This window comes from Magnolia sinica, chromosome 12 (genome assembly GCF_029962835.1).
Source record: "Magnolia sinica isolate HGM2019 chromosome 12, MsV1, whole genome shotgun sequence".
Taxonomy (NCBI): domain Eukaryota; kingdom Viridiplantae; phylum Streptophyta; class Magnoliopsida; order Magnoliales; family Magnoliaceae; genus Magnolia; species Magnolia sinica.
Window position 1 is genome coordinate 13329967 of NC_080584.1, and position 16700 is coordinate 13346666.

At 40.7% G+C, this 16700-nt stretch overlaps 1 protein-coding gene across 1 annotated transcript in view; it reads left to right on the forward strand.

The window, feature by feature from the left end:
• Positions 1 to 16700, forward strand: part of LOC131219938 (uncharacterized) — a 237233-nt gene that overhangs the window by 94830 nt on the left and 125703 nt on the right. The window contains exons 23-24 of the mRNA XM_058214923.1: positions 11187 to 11252; positions 11750 to 11794. Of these exons, the coding sequence (XP_058070906.1) occupies positions 11187 to 11252; positions 11750 to 11794 (111 nt within the window). The remainder of the gene's footprint in view (positions 1 to 11186; positions 11253 to 11749; positions 11795 to 16700) is intronic.

Here is a 16700-nt window from a genome sequence, read left to right on the forward strand (position 1 = left end):
AGCCTGAAGTGACCTGGTAGTTGGAGATGAAAGATGTCATCGCTTCAATGGAGTGCCTGGACCCATTGAGGAACAAAACTGTGTTGTCCTCATATAGTAGATGGGAGATTTGCATATACCCTTATTTCAGCTTGAACGCTTGACGGAGACCACTGGAAACCAACCTAAACAGTCCCTTGTTGAACGTTTCTGCTGCTAGAATGAAGAGACTGGGGGAGAGGGGGTCTCCCTGTCTCAAACCCCTATTGGACTTGAAGAAACCATAGCTCTCCCCATTTATAAGAACAGAGAACTAGTTGTTATTTCAGCACCCTTCCACCATATCCACCCAAGCGAAGTCGAAACCAAACTTGAGAAGGACTTATTTCAAAAAAAGCCAATCCACCCTATCATAAGCCTTCTCCATATCCAACTTCACCACCAAATTCCCCCCACAAACCTTTCGGCCGATGTCTCTGAACAGCTCTTGTCCCAACGTTATGTTTTCTGCAATGGACCGACCCCTCACAAAAGCCCCCCTGCTCTACAGAAATTAGCTTGGGGAGCAGAGAAGCCAGCCGGATCGCTATGACGTTGACAAAAATCTTGTGGACCACATTACAGAGGCTAATTAGCCTATATTCAGTAAAGGATTTAGCGCCCTACGATTTTGGAATTAGGCAGACTAACGTTGAGGTGAATGCTCTTGGAAGAATGCTCCCCTAGAAGAATTAGAGTAGAGCTTTGTGCACATCCTTCCCAATAACGTCCTAGCATCCTGCATAGAACGCGACTGACATCCCGTCAGGTCCGGGAGCACCCTCATTAGAGAGAGAGAGGATTGATTTTTTGACCTCCTCTATGGAGGGAATTGTTTGAGGGAAATGTTATAAGCATCCGATATAAGAGGAGGGATGACCTCCAACAGCACGTCAGTGGGTGAAACCAGCATGGCTAAAGAGTCCGGGGCCAACAACCCTTTTAGGAAGGAGATAGCTTTAACTTTGATACACCCCAGGTCCGAAGTGGATTCGCCCGACTCAAGCCGTATCTCCTGAATCCCTGATTTTCTGAATTTTTTCGTGGCCAAGAGATGGAAGAATTTCGTGTTTCTATCTCCTTCCGCAAGCCAGTTGTTGCGGGATTTTTGCTTCAAGAAAATCTCTTCAATCTGCTAGCTCCATCTTGGCTACTTTCAACTTGGCAGCTGCAAGGTCCTCTGAACTGATTTTTAAGGAGGGAGATTGGGCGCAGGACTCCAGATGAGTCAGAGATTGCACGGCCTCCCTAAGGTTGTTGGAGACGTTTCTAAAATTTTCCTTGTTCCAAATCCTCAACCGTTGTTTGACCTTTTTGATTTTGAGCATCAGATTTATTATGGGTTGGTTTGACAGGTCTGAGGACCATGCCTCTGATATGAGAAGATGGAAGGACTCGTCGAGATCCACATCCTTTGAAACCTGAAGGGTCTTGGCATTAGGGAGGCTGGGCTGGGGAAGACCATGTGGAGAGGAGCGTGATCTGAATTTATTCTCGGGAGATGTTTGACTTGGAAACCCAAGAATTTATTGATACAATCCGTGTTCCAAAGGACCCTGTTAAGCCTGGCCCAAACTCTAGTCCTACCTGCTTGGTTGGTACACCAGGTGAATCGGTTCCCCCCTAAAACCTGCATCAAGAAGGCCTGCTTTATCGATAGCATCTCTGAATTCTGCGACGCTTTTCACATCTTGGCTCCTATAGCCCAACCTCTCAGAAGCATCCACCATTACATTGAAATCCCCTCCCACAGCCCAAGGGCCAATCGTGGAGGAAGTCAAAGATTCCAAGTTCTCCCAGAGGGATCTTCTGGAAAATCTGGAGCATTTAGCATAGATAGTTGTCAGCCTGCACTTAGTCGACTAATCCTGAGAGCCCACATCTAGGGAAATTGTTTGGTTAGAGGATTCTATAACCGAGACAAACAGGGCCTCCTTATAATAAATCCAGATTTTACCCCTAACTCCATCATTAGAGAAGGAGGAATGAAAGCGAGTTTTAGGCCTAACCCCACTCTCCTACTATCCCTAGCCATTGGCTCTAGGATAGCAACAATCGAGGGGTTATAGGCCTTGATCAGCCTGAGTGTCGAACGAATCGTGGCCACGTTGGCCAAACCCTGAGCATTCCAGATGAGGAGACTATCCATCAGACACATTACCATTAGACACCGCCCTCCTTTTCAGCCTAACGAGTCTCTATTTCCAGTCTTCTGCTACAAATGGGACCATAACTGTTCCTGTTGAACTAGCTCCATGCTCCCCTTCCCCAAGGGACCGAAGAGGATTCCTAGCTTTAACAAGATTCTATGAGTAGGGCGATCCAAAAGTGCCTGCAGGATTTTCCTCCCCTGTGGTTTCCAGAACAGGCCCCTGTTCTACCAGACTCCCTGATGGAAATGGGAGTATCCCACTGCCTTTTATTCCTCTACCAAATTTGTGGCCCCCATCACTTTGGGTCATCTTATAAGGGGAGAGATCCACTGAGAGATCCAATTGCCTGTATATAGATACATAACTATCTGTGAGCCCTTTGAGAGGCAGGGACTCACCAACAAAAGCACGTTAGGGCTGGGGGTGAGGGAGTTCCTAGATTCAGGAATCCTTTTAGAGTCCCTATCTTGCACAGGGCTCCTAGGAGAACCCCTAACTGAAATAGAGAGGCTCCACTTACCCAAGCCTCCTATCTGATTGAAGTCCCTGGAAGTGAAGTCTGCGACTTGCAAACTGGGTAGAAGACGCACCTGACCGAGAGCCTGACTTTTTACATTGGCAGGGGGAATCTCTGGGGGCATCTGTCAGGTCTGGGAAGCTTCATTGGAGAGAATTCTGCACCTATCTTCCCCAACGGTGGTCCTCCAATTAGCTGGGATGGGCTCGCTCTGCAATGGAGCTCCTGCGGGATCTGCAACTGGGGAGTGGACCAGCCCCTGCACTCCATACAACTGATATTGTTCTTTAGAGGAACTTCGTCTAGAGTCTTGGGCATACCTTGGAGGAGACTAATTTCCCACCTGATGTTGATCGTTGCTGGATGGGGTGCCCTCACCTGGCTCCACATTAAGGGCTATAAGTGGAGAATAATCCATCAAGACCATTCCAGGGATATGATGGACTCCGTCATTCCCGCCGGAAGGATGAGAGAGGGGTTTTTAATACCGGTTTAGGATGGCATTTTCACAAACATCTGTCTGATGTCTGAGTTGGGCTTTTTCACAAACATCCTCAAGGCTATCTATAGAGTTGTAGTTACTGTCTTCGAGACTGTTGCTGACCCGATCTTTAGATGAATCTTCATCTACCTCTGGTCTCCTACCTTTGTCCCATGGGACAGCAGATAGAGATGGATCTACCTTAGTTTCCATTTGAGCCCATATCCTGTAAATTTGTGTCACATGAAATCATTCTCTTGAATTCATCATGTGATTGAGCACAAGTTATGACATTTAAGGCCTTAGCATTAGCACTTCCTTCGCTTTGCTGAGCTGCAGTCCATAAAAAGAATGCAGTTTCTCTCATAGATTTAGTTCTATCACTGCCTAATACTTCAGACATAGGTGATTTCCATTTGGTTATAGTGGCTTGCCACATGCTTTCATCTAAGGATTTTAGAAAAATTCTCATTCTGGCTTTCCAGTATGCATAGTTAGAGCCATCAAAAGGTAGTGGCCTGATAATAGACAAGCTATCAAAATTTGATATAATAAAAGCTCTAGATATTTTAACTCAAGAAAATTAATCCTAATAAAAAAGAGCAACTTAGCTCTGATACCACTTGAAAAGGGGGAGCTTAATAGTCCTAGATGGGGGTTGAATAGGACTATGCCAAATAAAAATTAAATTGCTGAAATAATATATAAATCAGGAAACTCAATCACACTAGTATTGAAAAATTAATTCAAACTAGTTTCTAGGACAACCTACACCCAAAACAAAGTTTAGGCAGACCAAAGTCTCAAACCAAGCAAGAAACAATAAAGTTATCTATTACAAACATTCACCACTTTTGCATAAATAAAATTATAACCATTTTTCAAATATGCAAAAAGTAAACATTCACCACAACATCATGAATTATAGTAGTTCAGTGTGTACAACAACTGTTCTTAAATAGCCACACTTATTCCACTCCCAATAATTATCATCCACGTGATATTGGTTTTCACTATAAATAAGGTTTTCATAAGGTCACCTTAAAACCTAATACAGTTGTGATTTTAAAAGGCTATCACAAACAAAAACCCCTCACTGAGATTTTCTAACTATTTCAATAAAACCAAAATACAAAAGATAAAATATACTTATCTTCACCTTGAAGACGTATCTCTAGATGTAGCCTGTAGAACCGCTTCTCTTAAAGTAGATTATTCAATGTCCAGTCACATAAACAAGGGTTCTAAGTTCTAGATTGATTTTAAATCGATTCAAACCAGAGACTACTTGTTTGAATTCCTCAAGATCTCAAAGAAGAGTATCTACTCTCTTTATAAAATAAGATTAATAAAAGAAGATATCTAAGAATTGAAACAAAAAGCTATTTAAGAAATATTAAAAATACCATACAATAACTTGAATAAAATGGGGACCTCTCTCTCTCTCTCTCTCTCTCTCTCTCTCTCTCTCTCTCTCTCTCTCTCTCTCTCTCTTTCTTAGTGAAAGCTTTTACTAGCTTGGATTGGTAATTTCGGATTGAGAGAAGGCCTCTATTTATAGGCTGAAAAGTTGTTGCTTTGACTCGTCTAAGATCTCCTTCGACTCATCTAAGGTTTAACAATTTTTTAATTTTGAGTACGATCGGTTAAAAGAGTTCTTCGACTGGTTGAAAGCCCTGCTCAACTAGTCGAGGGCCCTGTTTGACTGGTCGAGCAGGGGCTTCGACTAGTCGAGGGTGTCAAAATTTAGTTGCTGGAATTCGATTCGAGCACCCCTCGACTGGTCAAAGGCCCCTCTTCGACTGGTCGAGTAGTCTGCTAGACTGGTCGAGGAAGCAATAGAAAAATCCATTTTTCATAATTTAAACTTGGACTGGTTAAAGATTTCTTATACTGGTTGAGCCATAGCTTAGTCTAGTCAAACCTAAGCTTAGACTAGCCGAACTTTAGCCTAACAAAAGTATAAAAATCCATATAAGTTTGTCTCTTAAAAGAACCTAAGTATAAGGTCTTTGTAGGGTCTGTTATACCTAAAAAGTCTGAACATTGAAGTTTGAACTTCAAAGAACTTGTTCTTCTACTTGATTCTTCACTAGAACTTGTAGACCTTGATCTCTTAGTAGAACGTGAAGCTTGAACTTCTTGATTTTTTAGTAGAATGTGAAGCTTAAACTTCTTGATCCACTTCTCGACTTGAACTTCATTAGAGTCTCATACTTTAGTAGATGTTAAACTTGTTTGACTTGAAGTGAGGACTTGAACTTTCCATCTTGATCCACATTAGACGAACCACTTTATAAGCTGTTTTGTCTAAGAGAAATTTGACAAACAAAGGTGTGCTTTACAATATAGCACTTACAGAGGCCCATGCAGGCCCCACCTTGGTCATGGACAATCCATCATGTTAGACATTGGATGTGGGCCATCCATCATGAGGGTCCCACCTTAGATGTGGCCTATTCATCATTAGGGGATGAACTTCTTTGTGGATTGTTCCTCATGGTCATCCATCATGTGAGGTCTACCTTTAATATCCATCGCCCATCATATGGAGCCCACTTTTGATGTGGATCGTCCCTTATGTGGACCCACCTTCATTGTTGGTCATGATGCATCATGCGAGCACCTTGGGTGTGGGCCATTATCATTAAGGGGCGTCTTTTGATGTCGACTGTCCATTATGTGTGCCTCACCTTGATGTGGGTAATCTGTCATGTGGGGCCCACCTTCAATGTCCATTGCCCATCTTATGAAATCCACTTTTGATGTGGATTGTCCATCATGTGGGGCCCACCTTTAATGTGAGTCATCCATCATATGAGGCTTACCTTTAATGTGGACCATTCATCATTAGGGTTGTAGAGTGCCCATTATGTGAGGCCCACCTTGATGTGGATCATCCATTATATGGGTCTACCTTCAATGTTAATTGTCCATCATATGGGCCTCAACTTCAATGTCCACTGCCCATCATGTGGAGCCCACTTTATTATGAGTCATCTAACATGCAAGACCACCTTTGATGTGGATTATCCATTATGCAAAGAAACGAAAAAGAAGGAGAGAAAAAGCAAAAAGTTAAAAAGTAATTTCTTTGTACCAATGAAGTTGAGCAATTTTGATGTGTTTAAGTTACTTTTGAAAAAGAAGAAAAAAATTACTTTTAATAATGTACTTATCAAGTTAATTTAACTTTACAAAGCAACCTTTTTACTACTTAAAAAAAAAAAAAAAAAAAAAAAAAGGTTACCTATGGGATGGTATCCAAATAAGCCTTAAATCTTCATAATGTCACTGTTCGAGGTGATCATACATGGAATCCATGTAAAACTACAATCCCAATCATACAAATGAAGGGAAATTGGAATCCATTGTTTTCCATTTTATGAGGATTCTAGTTTACTTTTCCACATCCACCTCTTGGTTTTATACCATCCAAACACCCCTTACTTTCTATAGTATATATGGCGAAGAACTAGTTTTTGGCCCCACATTGAAATTACATTATAACTTCAATTCGATGTTAAAATTTTGGTTTTTTTAAAAAAAACCACAAATTCAAAATTTTTGTTTTGCCGCCAAAATGATGTTGTAAATTTTCAAATGATAAAGTGTGGTTTTGCTTTAGTCCTATACATCGGAAATGAGAAAACATGTTTTGAGGTTTATTATGGAGGTATGTGTAGTATTCTTACTTGGAGTCTTGGAGGTTGAGATGCTTGGGTTACGTGTTCTAGTGCGTAGCACTGGAACGCACACAGGTGCACGCACGCTCGGGCTCGGGTGTAGGCGGTGTGGCTATATTCTGGTACACAATAGAAACCTTTAAGACAAGATTAGTTACTAAGGGTTTCCGATAGAAAGAATAAATTGATAATTTTTTCACATATTCACCAATGGTTAGAATAACGTTGATTAGGATTTTATTCTTTATAACATCCATACATCATCTTCATATCCATCAAATGGACTTGAAGATAATATTCCCGAATAGAGATATACACTGATCAACTGGAAGGGTTTGTTCCACTAGGAAATGATAGAAAAGTGTGTAGACTTGTTAAGTCTTTGTATGGATTAAAATAAGCACTAAAACAGTGGCATGATAAGTTTAATTCTAAAGTATTGTCTGATGGTTTTGCACATAACATTGTTGATAAATGTATATACTCAAAAGTTTGTAATAATTATATTGTAATCATATATTCATATGTGGATGATATGTTAATAACAACACAATGGAAGGTGTAACTGAAACAAAGACGTTTCTCTTCTACATTTTCAAAATAAAGGATCTTGGACAAGTGGATACTATATTAGGTATCAAAATTAAAAAACATAGTGGGGGTTATGCATTGTACCAGTCTCATTATATTGAGAAGATATTGAATAAGTTTAATCACTTGAAAATCAAAGAGGCAAAAACCCTGTTTAATTTGAGCATCAAATTGAAGGAAAACAATGAAAGAGTAGTTACACAACTGGAGTATACTAGTGTTATAGGCAGTCTTATGTATACTATTCAATGCACAAAATTGGATATAACATATGCTATGAGTAAACTAAGTAGGTTTACTAGTAATCCAACTGTAGAACACTGGAAAGATATAAGTAGACTTCTTAGTTATCTAAAATAAACCAAAGAACTAGGGCTATTTTATTAAGAATTTTCAGCTGTGTTGAAAGGATATACCTACGTAAGTTGGATATGGAGTGCAGGTGACAACAAGTCCACTATAGGGTGAATATTCACCTTAAGAGGTGCTCCTGTATCTTTGGGATCTAAGAAACAAACTTGCATGACACACTTAACAATGGAATCTGAGCTCATAGTATTGGCTACAACTGGAAAAGAGGCTAAGTTGTTGACGGATCTTCTGATAAAAATCACATTCTATGCGAAGTCTATACTAGCTGTTTCACTTCATTGCAATAGTGAAGTCACATTAGCGAGAGCCTACAATGATACATATAATGGGAAGTCTAGATACATAAGTTCGAGACATGATTATGTTAGGCAATTGATTCAAGATGGAATCATTGAGATCTCATTTATGATCTCAAGTAATAATTTGGCTCCTACGTTAGTAAAATAGGCTAGGCCAAGTAGCGGGTTTGTCAAGCTTAACATTAACGGCTCGACCTTGGGTAACCCAAGGAAGTCGGGTGGAGGGGGCATTTGCAGATGTGACAACAGGGAGTTCGACTTCGCCTTCGTTGTGGGCTATGGCATTAGTTCAAACACTAAAGTTGAGCTCAAGGTAGTCTATAATGGCCTCATGTTGTGCTTTGAGTTTGGGTTCAACATGATTGAGGTTGAATCGAATTCTAGGATTGTGTGGGTCTCCTCAACAAATTCATGGAGTCCAGCTGGCATTGGGAAGATTGGATTTTGAGGATTATCAGGCTGAGGGCAGCCGGGTCTTGTACGATCTGCCATGTCCTCAGAGAAGGAAATGCCCCTACGGATGGGATGGCCCATTTGGGTTCTGACACCCAACAATCCTTCTCGACTCGGCACATATGCTAATCTCCCATCCAAGATTAGAGGCCTCATCTTCCTAGACAAGGTGAGTCTTGGTGCCATCCGCACGACCCCTCTTTCCGATCCCGGCCTCGGTAGATAGTTGGCTTTTGTTGTTTCTCCTTTTTACAATAGGCCGTGGCCTGAGCCTTTTTTGTCCACCTAGCTCCCGACTCGAATGAGTTGTATAGTTTTTCTCATGGAATATATACACCCTTTCTTTAAGAAAAAGAAGTAATAATTTGCCTGATCCCTTTACTAAACCTCTAACAAGAGAGGCAATACGGACAATATCTAGAGGGATGGGGTTGAAACTCTTCAATCAAAGTTCCACCAGTGATAGAAACCCAATCCAAAGTTAGAAAATTTCTAAAAATTGGGTTCAATGGGTAGTAACAAATCACTGATATGTGGAAATTTTCGGCACTAAATCTAAAATGTAACCTCATCCAAGATGAAAAGTGTTGATTATTACATCGAGAGGGCTAAGTGTTGGAACTCTTAATGAAATCCAGTCAAATAGGACAAGTGTGTTAAGTAACGGAAACACTAGAAGGATTTCACCTATGTGAACATGGAAGTGGTGTCGCTTCTCATGAGAGTTAGAGTTATCTTGAGATCATTCATGAAACGAGATAAGTATATGGCCATTAAAAGTGCTAAGCGAGTAATGTAAAGGAATTCACATAATGTATAAACTATTATGTGTGTAGTATTTTCAGTTATGTCATTATGGAATAACTGGTTTAATTATGTGGCAACCAGGAATTTTGGCAAAACTTTAAAATACTTACACTAAAGAAAAATTCAAATCTTGAGATATCTTCCTTTATTCATAATAGTTATATCTTTATCTCTGACAAATTTTTTTTTCAATTTTTTTCTAAAACTAAATGGGGGATTGTTGAAATTTTGGTTTCGAAAAAAACACAAATTCAGAATTTTCTTTTTGCCGCTAAAACGATGTTGAAAATTTTCAAATGAAAAGGTAAGATTTTTCTTTAGTCCCACATTAGAAATGAGAAAACATATTTGAGGTTTATATGTGGAGGTGTGTGAAGCATTCTTACTTAGAGTCTTGGAGGTTGAGATACTCGAGTTGCGTGTTCTAATGTATAGCACTAGAATGCACGCACACATGCGTGCGTGCTCGGGCATGGACAGTGTCATTATAGAAGCGCTAGTTGGCGCACTTTGCACTTCGTACCTACGCAATGTAATGTGAGTGGTCTAATATGAGCCTGGGTGTGAGTGGTCTGATATGGGCCTGGGTTTTATAGGCTACATAAAATGGTCGAATTATTAATCCCAAATAGTCAGCTGTTTTAAGAAGGACTAACGGCTTTTAAAGTCACAATGGCCCGAAAATGGATGGGTCTTGATGATCCAATGGTCAGATCTTTCTATCCAACAATCTAAAATGGCCCAAATTAATGATCAACGGTCAAAAACAATTTTCAAATGTTTTGAACCATTGATGGCCACCTAGCAACAGTCCACTACCCTAGTGCCTATATAAGTTGGACCAATCCGGTCCAAAATTTAATCAACTCCAACAGATCTCTCCTCATCCATCAGATCTCATGGAAAACATCTCTTTCTAAGAATACTACAAATACATCCACTGCTTGAGTCTACCAGAAGATCAGCTGCATTGAATAGTTCCTAAGTGGACCCTTCGTGATTGTTGCATGCAGGATCTAGATATGCTTGTCTTATCCTAGAAGTAATTCGCCTAAAACCCATCAGTTATTGATAAGGAGGTGAATCACGCTTTAAGGATAATGTAATTTTTTACGTGATTCAGCCTGATGAAACAAAGGAAATAATTTTACTTTTTTTATAAAAAAAATCGATATTTCCAACATTTCTCTCAACAATCGAGGCCTTATTGTGTTACTGGAGAAGAGCATGGGAAAGGAATTTGGGAAAAATGATAGTTAGGAAACACTAAAAATAAAATATACAACATTTGCTTCTCTCCAATGCTATGAATTTGAAGGTTACTACAATTTGGTTATTTCCTTTCTATTTAACTAATAAATTGAATTGAACTCAATTTTCCATTGACATGCAACCTTAGATTTCATTGGTTCATTTTGTCACAGTCAAGCACCATGTTTTCATAGAGGAACCCATTTGAATTTTGAACATCAACAGGCTACTGCCAATTCATGGCCCATGGCTCCACATCATCATACCTGTGGCCTTATGGGTACGAGATCCCACGAACAGGATTTATTTTGTTTTAGTGCATGTCATAGTAGGTCCCATGTCATCACAAACTTTTTGCAATCAAAATCAAACTAGCTTTCTGTATAAAGATAGGCATTATGGTAGTTAAATTTCCATTGTTCTTCAACAATAGGGATAATGTGTTTTGTATGGCAAAGATAGGCATTTTAATGATCACAATCATATAACTTACTGCCTGTTTATCTAATAAATGCTATCTTACATAATCTTTGATATATATATTTTTTTAATTTACAGAGATTTATCATACAATAATTTATCAGGAAGCTTTCCATCTTGGGTTTCAGAAGAAGACTTAAACTTGTATGTCTGAGGAAGCACAAACCTCCCTCCTTTAACCACCATTTTTTGTACTTGTTAAACCATGTTTTACACTTAAATGCTGACTGCGTAACATTTCCAGGGCTAGGATGGAAGTATTTTTTTGTTGTCATAATATAAACATGGTTTTAAAATTTTGATGTCCAAAATATTCGAAAAAATCTCCAGGGTACATTTGGAATGTGTGTACACCAATCAAGACTAATGATTTGGTGGGCCCCCCAAAAAGATAAAGTGAGTGGATTGTGGTCTCAAAAGGGATGATCATTCAAAAGGTACTTGGTAGGAAAAATGAAAAATGTTGAGCTGTCAGATAGTCAGAGCTATCCAATTACTATAATTTTAGTGCATGACTCATTCACATGATGGCCCACTAGATCAACAATCTTGATTAGGACATACATTTTCAAATGCACATAATGAGAGCACTTCTCCTTCCACATTGTCGATGATACTAACACTGTGCTCCTTGTTTACAGGAACTTGGTAACTAATAATTTCATATTTGATGATTTTAACCGCAGGTGATTATTAATGTCATTATTTTTTTTAAATGAGTCAAGACAATAAAAGCATAGTGATGTAGGATGAGGATCAAGCACATTTGTAATGCACATAGACCAGAAGAAGCCCAATGAGAAATTGACAAAATTTCATCTTAGTTCGATTGGTCAACCTTTGTGGTTGACAAGTCGAAATTCTGCCAAAAATTCTAAATTATTTGCTAGTTGATTTTTGTCAGTTTAGACATGTCGAAATACCATTTGACGGGTTAAAATATTGTTCTAGATTGCTTGCAGGCCGATTTCTGCCAGTTTAGAAAAATTAACAGATCTTGTTAATAGGTTGAAATCTAGTTTGATAGGTCGACAGATCGAGTCGATAGGTAGAAAATCACAAAATTTATGATTTAAATTTCTAGACACTTTTTGGTTGATAAACAGTGGAAATTACATGTTTTTTGGCATTAGTTTCCTATTTAATTAGGAATCCCTTCTTTATGATTTTATTATTAGTTTAGGGTTTTTTTTTATAAAAAGAAAGTGGATGCATGCCACAAAATTTTCATTAATCACGAGGATGAACAGCTTTTCTGGTGGGACCCAACAAAAAGGATAAAGGACCCACCTATCATGTAGCCACAAGCTCTGTAAAAGGAACCAGCAGAAATAACAAGGAAGAAAAAAACACCTCAGCCTAACCGAGGTCACCACTTAGTTTAGGGTTATTTAAGGCATGTTAAACTCCTTTTTTTTAAAAAAAAATCATGGAGGAGTGGGAGCGTCCGTGGGAGAGGGTTCCTCCCAGGAGATCTCGAGGCTCGTCCTCCCCATTCTCCATATTTGCGGCAAACCTTACCTATGACACAACAGAAGAGGATTTGTTGCAAATCTTCGGGCGATATGGAAAACTGGCAGTTTTTTTCATACCTTAGAATCGAGACCTAAATTGCTCCTGGGGATTCGCATTCATCCGTTTTTCTAACGAACAAGATGCCTTCAACGCGATACAGTGCCTGCACAGAAGAAGAATCGATGGTAGAGTTGTTTGCATTGCTAGGGCGAAGAGCCAAAAGGGTACATCCATTGCAAAGCCAAAACCCATCCTGAAAAGACATGTCAATATTCACAGGGACAGATCCTATTTGGAGATAGCAAAACAACAGTAACCCTCAGGTAAGGGGGTTTCCCATGGCCCAAGCAAAATCCCAGCAGCAGATACAGCGAGGCGCGACCCTTTCACTGTAGAAACTGATAGTAGAGAAGTAGACAGATTGAAAAAAGCCTTATCCTCTGTCCTAATCGCAACTGCATTGAACGAGTCTGTTTCAATCCTTCAACTCATTGATAATTTCCGCATGTTGTCCCTCGCAGAGTTGTAGGTGGATTTCACCAGAACCGCCCCTAACCAGTTTCTCATTAAATTCCAATCTAAAAAGGAGATGTCCACTTTCATTGTGGATCTCCTCATCCAAAGAAGAATGGGACTATCGAAAGTTGCAACTTGGTCGCTGGGGTCTGCTGCCCTCAACCAAGGTGTATGGATCCGATTATTTGGCATTCCACCCCACACTTAGTTCCTAGCTGCGATTGAAAAATTAGCCACAAGCTTTGGGGAGGTGGAGGAGATAGATAGCATTGCTATTCTGGGCATCTTCCAAGCGTTTGCTCGAGTTCGGATAAAGCTCTCCACAGAAATGAACATTCACAAAATCAAAAATCTAATGGTTAATGGCAAAGCCTACCCCATTATTGGAGTGCTAGAAGATCGAAGGATCATGGGTCGTCACAGTGTTCCTTCCCAGCTTGTGACTAAATTCCCTGAGTCAACCAAAGAATGGGTCATGCAAGCCTTTCATAGAACCAAAGTCCCTAGTCCGTCCATCATGCCAATTGTTTGTGAATAACCCCCTAAGAACCTCCCAGTCTATTATTGCCTGGGTAGCCCATCCTTCCCATCTGATAACCCTCCCCTCATTAATCTGTCCTCCTCCGCTATTCCTCAACCGAACATAGGTGAGTCTACATATCATACCTCCCCTCTCAATCTCCAACCCTTACAAACCAATCCCAATGCCCACGTTGTAGAGGTTCCTGAGCCCCCATCATCCACTTCATCCCAGGAGGAACTTCCCAGGCCCATCCTCCTTCTAGAATACATCCCATACGTTGGACCCCAAGATCTACCCCATTCAGATAGCGAATGTACCTCTTCCGAGTTAACAGCTACTCACCCACCCATAATAGAGCAGCCTCTTGTCAAATAGTCTGCTACTCGCCATCCTCCTCTCTTGGAATCCTTACCCCATGTTGAACACTCCAACCCCAAAAATCCAGAGCAAGCCTCTCCTTATGAGGTTAATGTGATTAACCCAGATATCTTAGCAGTCCACAGGCCAATACCTGCAAACCCAAATATCTCTCCCCATCCCTCCCCTCTGAGAGAGGGCTGCATTCGTACCAATCCCAAGCATTTTCCTAGGAAAACGCGAGCAAGATCAGTAGGATGCTCGCCCCTCAATCCTCAGCATGACCCTAATGTAAGGTTGATGACCAAAGAGCTCGCTGACTCCATGGAAGTGAGGAAGAGGTCCAGATGGAAGAGTAAGGGTCCGGACCCTAATGTGAAAGATAGTTTGGGCCAAATCACAATGGATCTCTCTCCGTATTTCGCTCAGGACACTTAGAGCACGAGTCCGCAAGCCACCCTGAGTACTAAGGAGATGGTAGCTCTACCAGATCAAGCAGCCAATGGTCCTTCATCAGATTTTCCTGTTCAGCGATCTACAACTAAGAAAGGCAGAAAAGCTTTAAACAGAGATACCTCTGAAAAACAGGCAGAAGGGGAATGGTACAGCAGGCTTCGTAGATTGAAGCAGAGGGTAGTGAATTATGGTTGTGTGACGGATGGATAATGCCCACATTTGGAATGCTCGTGGGGTGGGTAACGCGCCCATAATGAAATCATTAAAAAATCTGGTTAGGAAGTTCAATCCATGTTTAGTTGCGATTTTAGAACCAATGTTGAGGGAGGAAAGAAGGGTTGCCATAAGCTTAAAAATTGGCTTCCATTCCTCAATCTCAAACGGCGAATCAGGGGGAAAAATCTGGATGTTTTATCACAATTAGCTAAATGTTTCAATTATTGCCTCTTCTAACCAAATGTTATCGCTGAGTTTGTCTTTGCAGCTCCTCAGCGACCCGATTTTCCTCTCCATTATGTATGCTCGTTGCTGCAAAGTTCAAAGAAGATCCCTATGGAGTGAGATGGCCACTCTTAGCAGGAGCTTTCAAGGGCCATGAGTAGTCGGAGGCAGTTTCAATGCATTTGCTGCGATAGAGGAAAGACTGGGGACCTGAGATCCAGACAGAACAAGCATGGCTGATTTCTCTAAAGCGATTCATAACTCCGACCTCCTAAATGTAGGCTATTTTGGTAACAGATTTACATGGTGTAACAATTGAGCAAGGAATGCGCGTGTTTGGGCCAGGCTTGACAGGATTCTATTAAATGACAGATGGGCTTCTTCTTTTCTGTCATATAGAGTGGAACATCTTCCTCGTATTAAGTCTGACCATGCTTCTCTTCGGTTGTCCTTTCCAAGCCAACTCTAGCCCAAAGTCAGACCATTTAGACTCCTCAGAATGTGGACGTTGCACAACACCTTCCAACAGCTAATCAAGAAGGCCTGGGAAGGAGAGTGTGTTATGTAGCCCATGCTCAATGTCCAACTCAAACTGAAGAAAACTAAACAACTGTTGAAAGTGTGGAATAAAGAAGTCTTCGGCAACAATTTTCATCAGATTAAAAGGGTTGAGGAAGAGCTAGAAATACTAAATAATAGAATGCAATGCTCGTCCAACAACGACCTCCTTCAGGAAAGTTTGGCAGCCAGGCAGAGGCTGGATCAGTTGGTGCTTATGGAAGAGGTATTTTGGAAGCAAAAAGCGAGAAACTCCTGACTGGACGAAAGAGACAGAAAAACCAAGTATTTCCACACATTGGCGAGTGAGAAAATCAAAAGAGCCGCTATCACCTCCATTAAGACCGAGGTAGGTAACATCATCTTAGGTCAAGAAGAGATCAAAGTGGCAGTAGTCACATATTTTGAGAAATATTTCCAGGCAGATCCCACCCTGGCTCAGTCGGATTTCATTCAGAACATCCCCCATCTGCTCGATCAACAAGATAATGATACTCTCCTACAACCTCCCTCCCTAGCTGAAGTCCATTCCGTAGTCTTCTCCATTCCAAAAGATGGGGCCTCCGGCCCAGACGGTTTCTCGATGGCTTTTTTCACTGAATGCTGGCAGATAACGGGCAGCGACATACATAGAGCAGCTATAGATATGCTTGAAGGGGGAGCCCTTCCAAGAGTGTTTACCTTGTCGCTGATCTGTCTTATCCCAAAATCCCCTTCAGCAGCAAACTTTTCAAACTTCTGTCCTATTAGCCTCTATAATGTCATTTACAAAATCCTCACAAAAATTTTGGCTAATAGATTAAGTAAAATTCTACCTAAGCTAATTTCATAGGAACAAGGTGCATTCATTCAAGGTAGATCAATTTTAGAAAACATTGCACTGGCCCAGGAGGCGATGCGAGAGATAGATAGAAAAGTTCGAAGGGGGAACATCATCCTCAATGTTGACCTGGAGAAAGCCTACGATAGGGTGAATTGGGATTTCCTAAAACAGGTTCTTCTACAATTTGGTTTTAATGACAGATGGGTCTCGCTAATGGAATCATGTTGGGGGAACAATTGGTTCTCTGTCCTCATCAACGGGGAAGCAGTGGGATTTTTCAAATCGTCGAGAGGTTTGAGACAGGGAGACCCTCTATCCCCAGCTCTATTCATTCTAGCGATGGAAGCTTTTTCTACTAACTTAAAACAACTAGTTGCTAGAGGCTCGTGTCAGCCATTCAAGT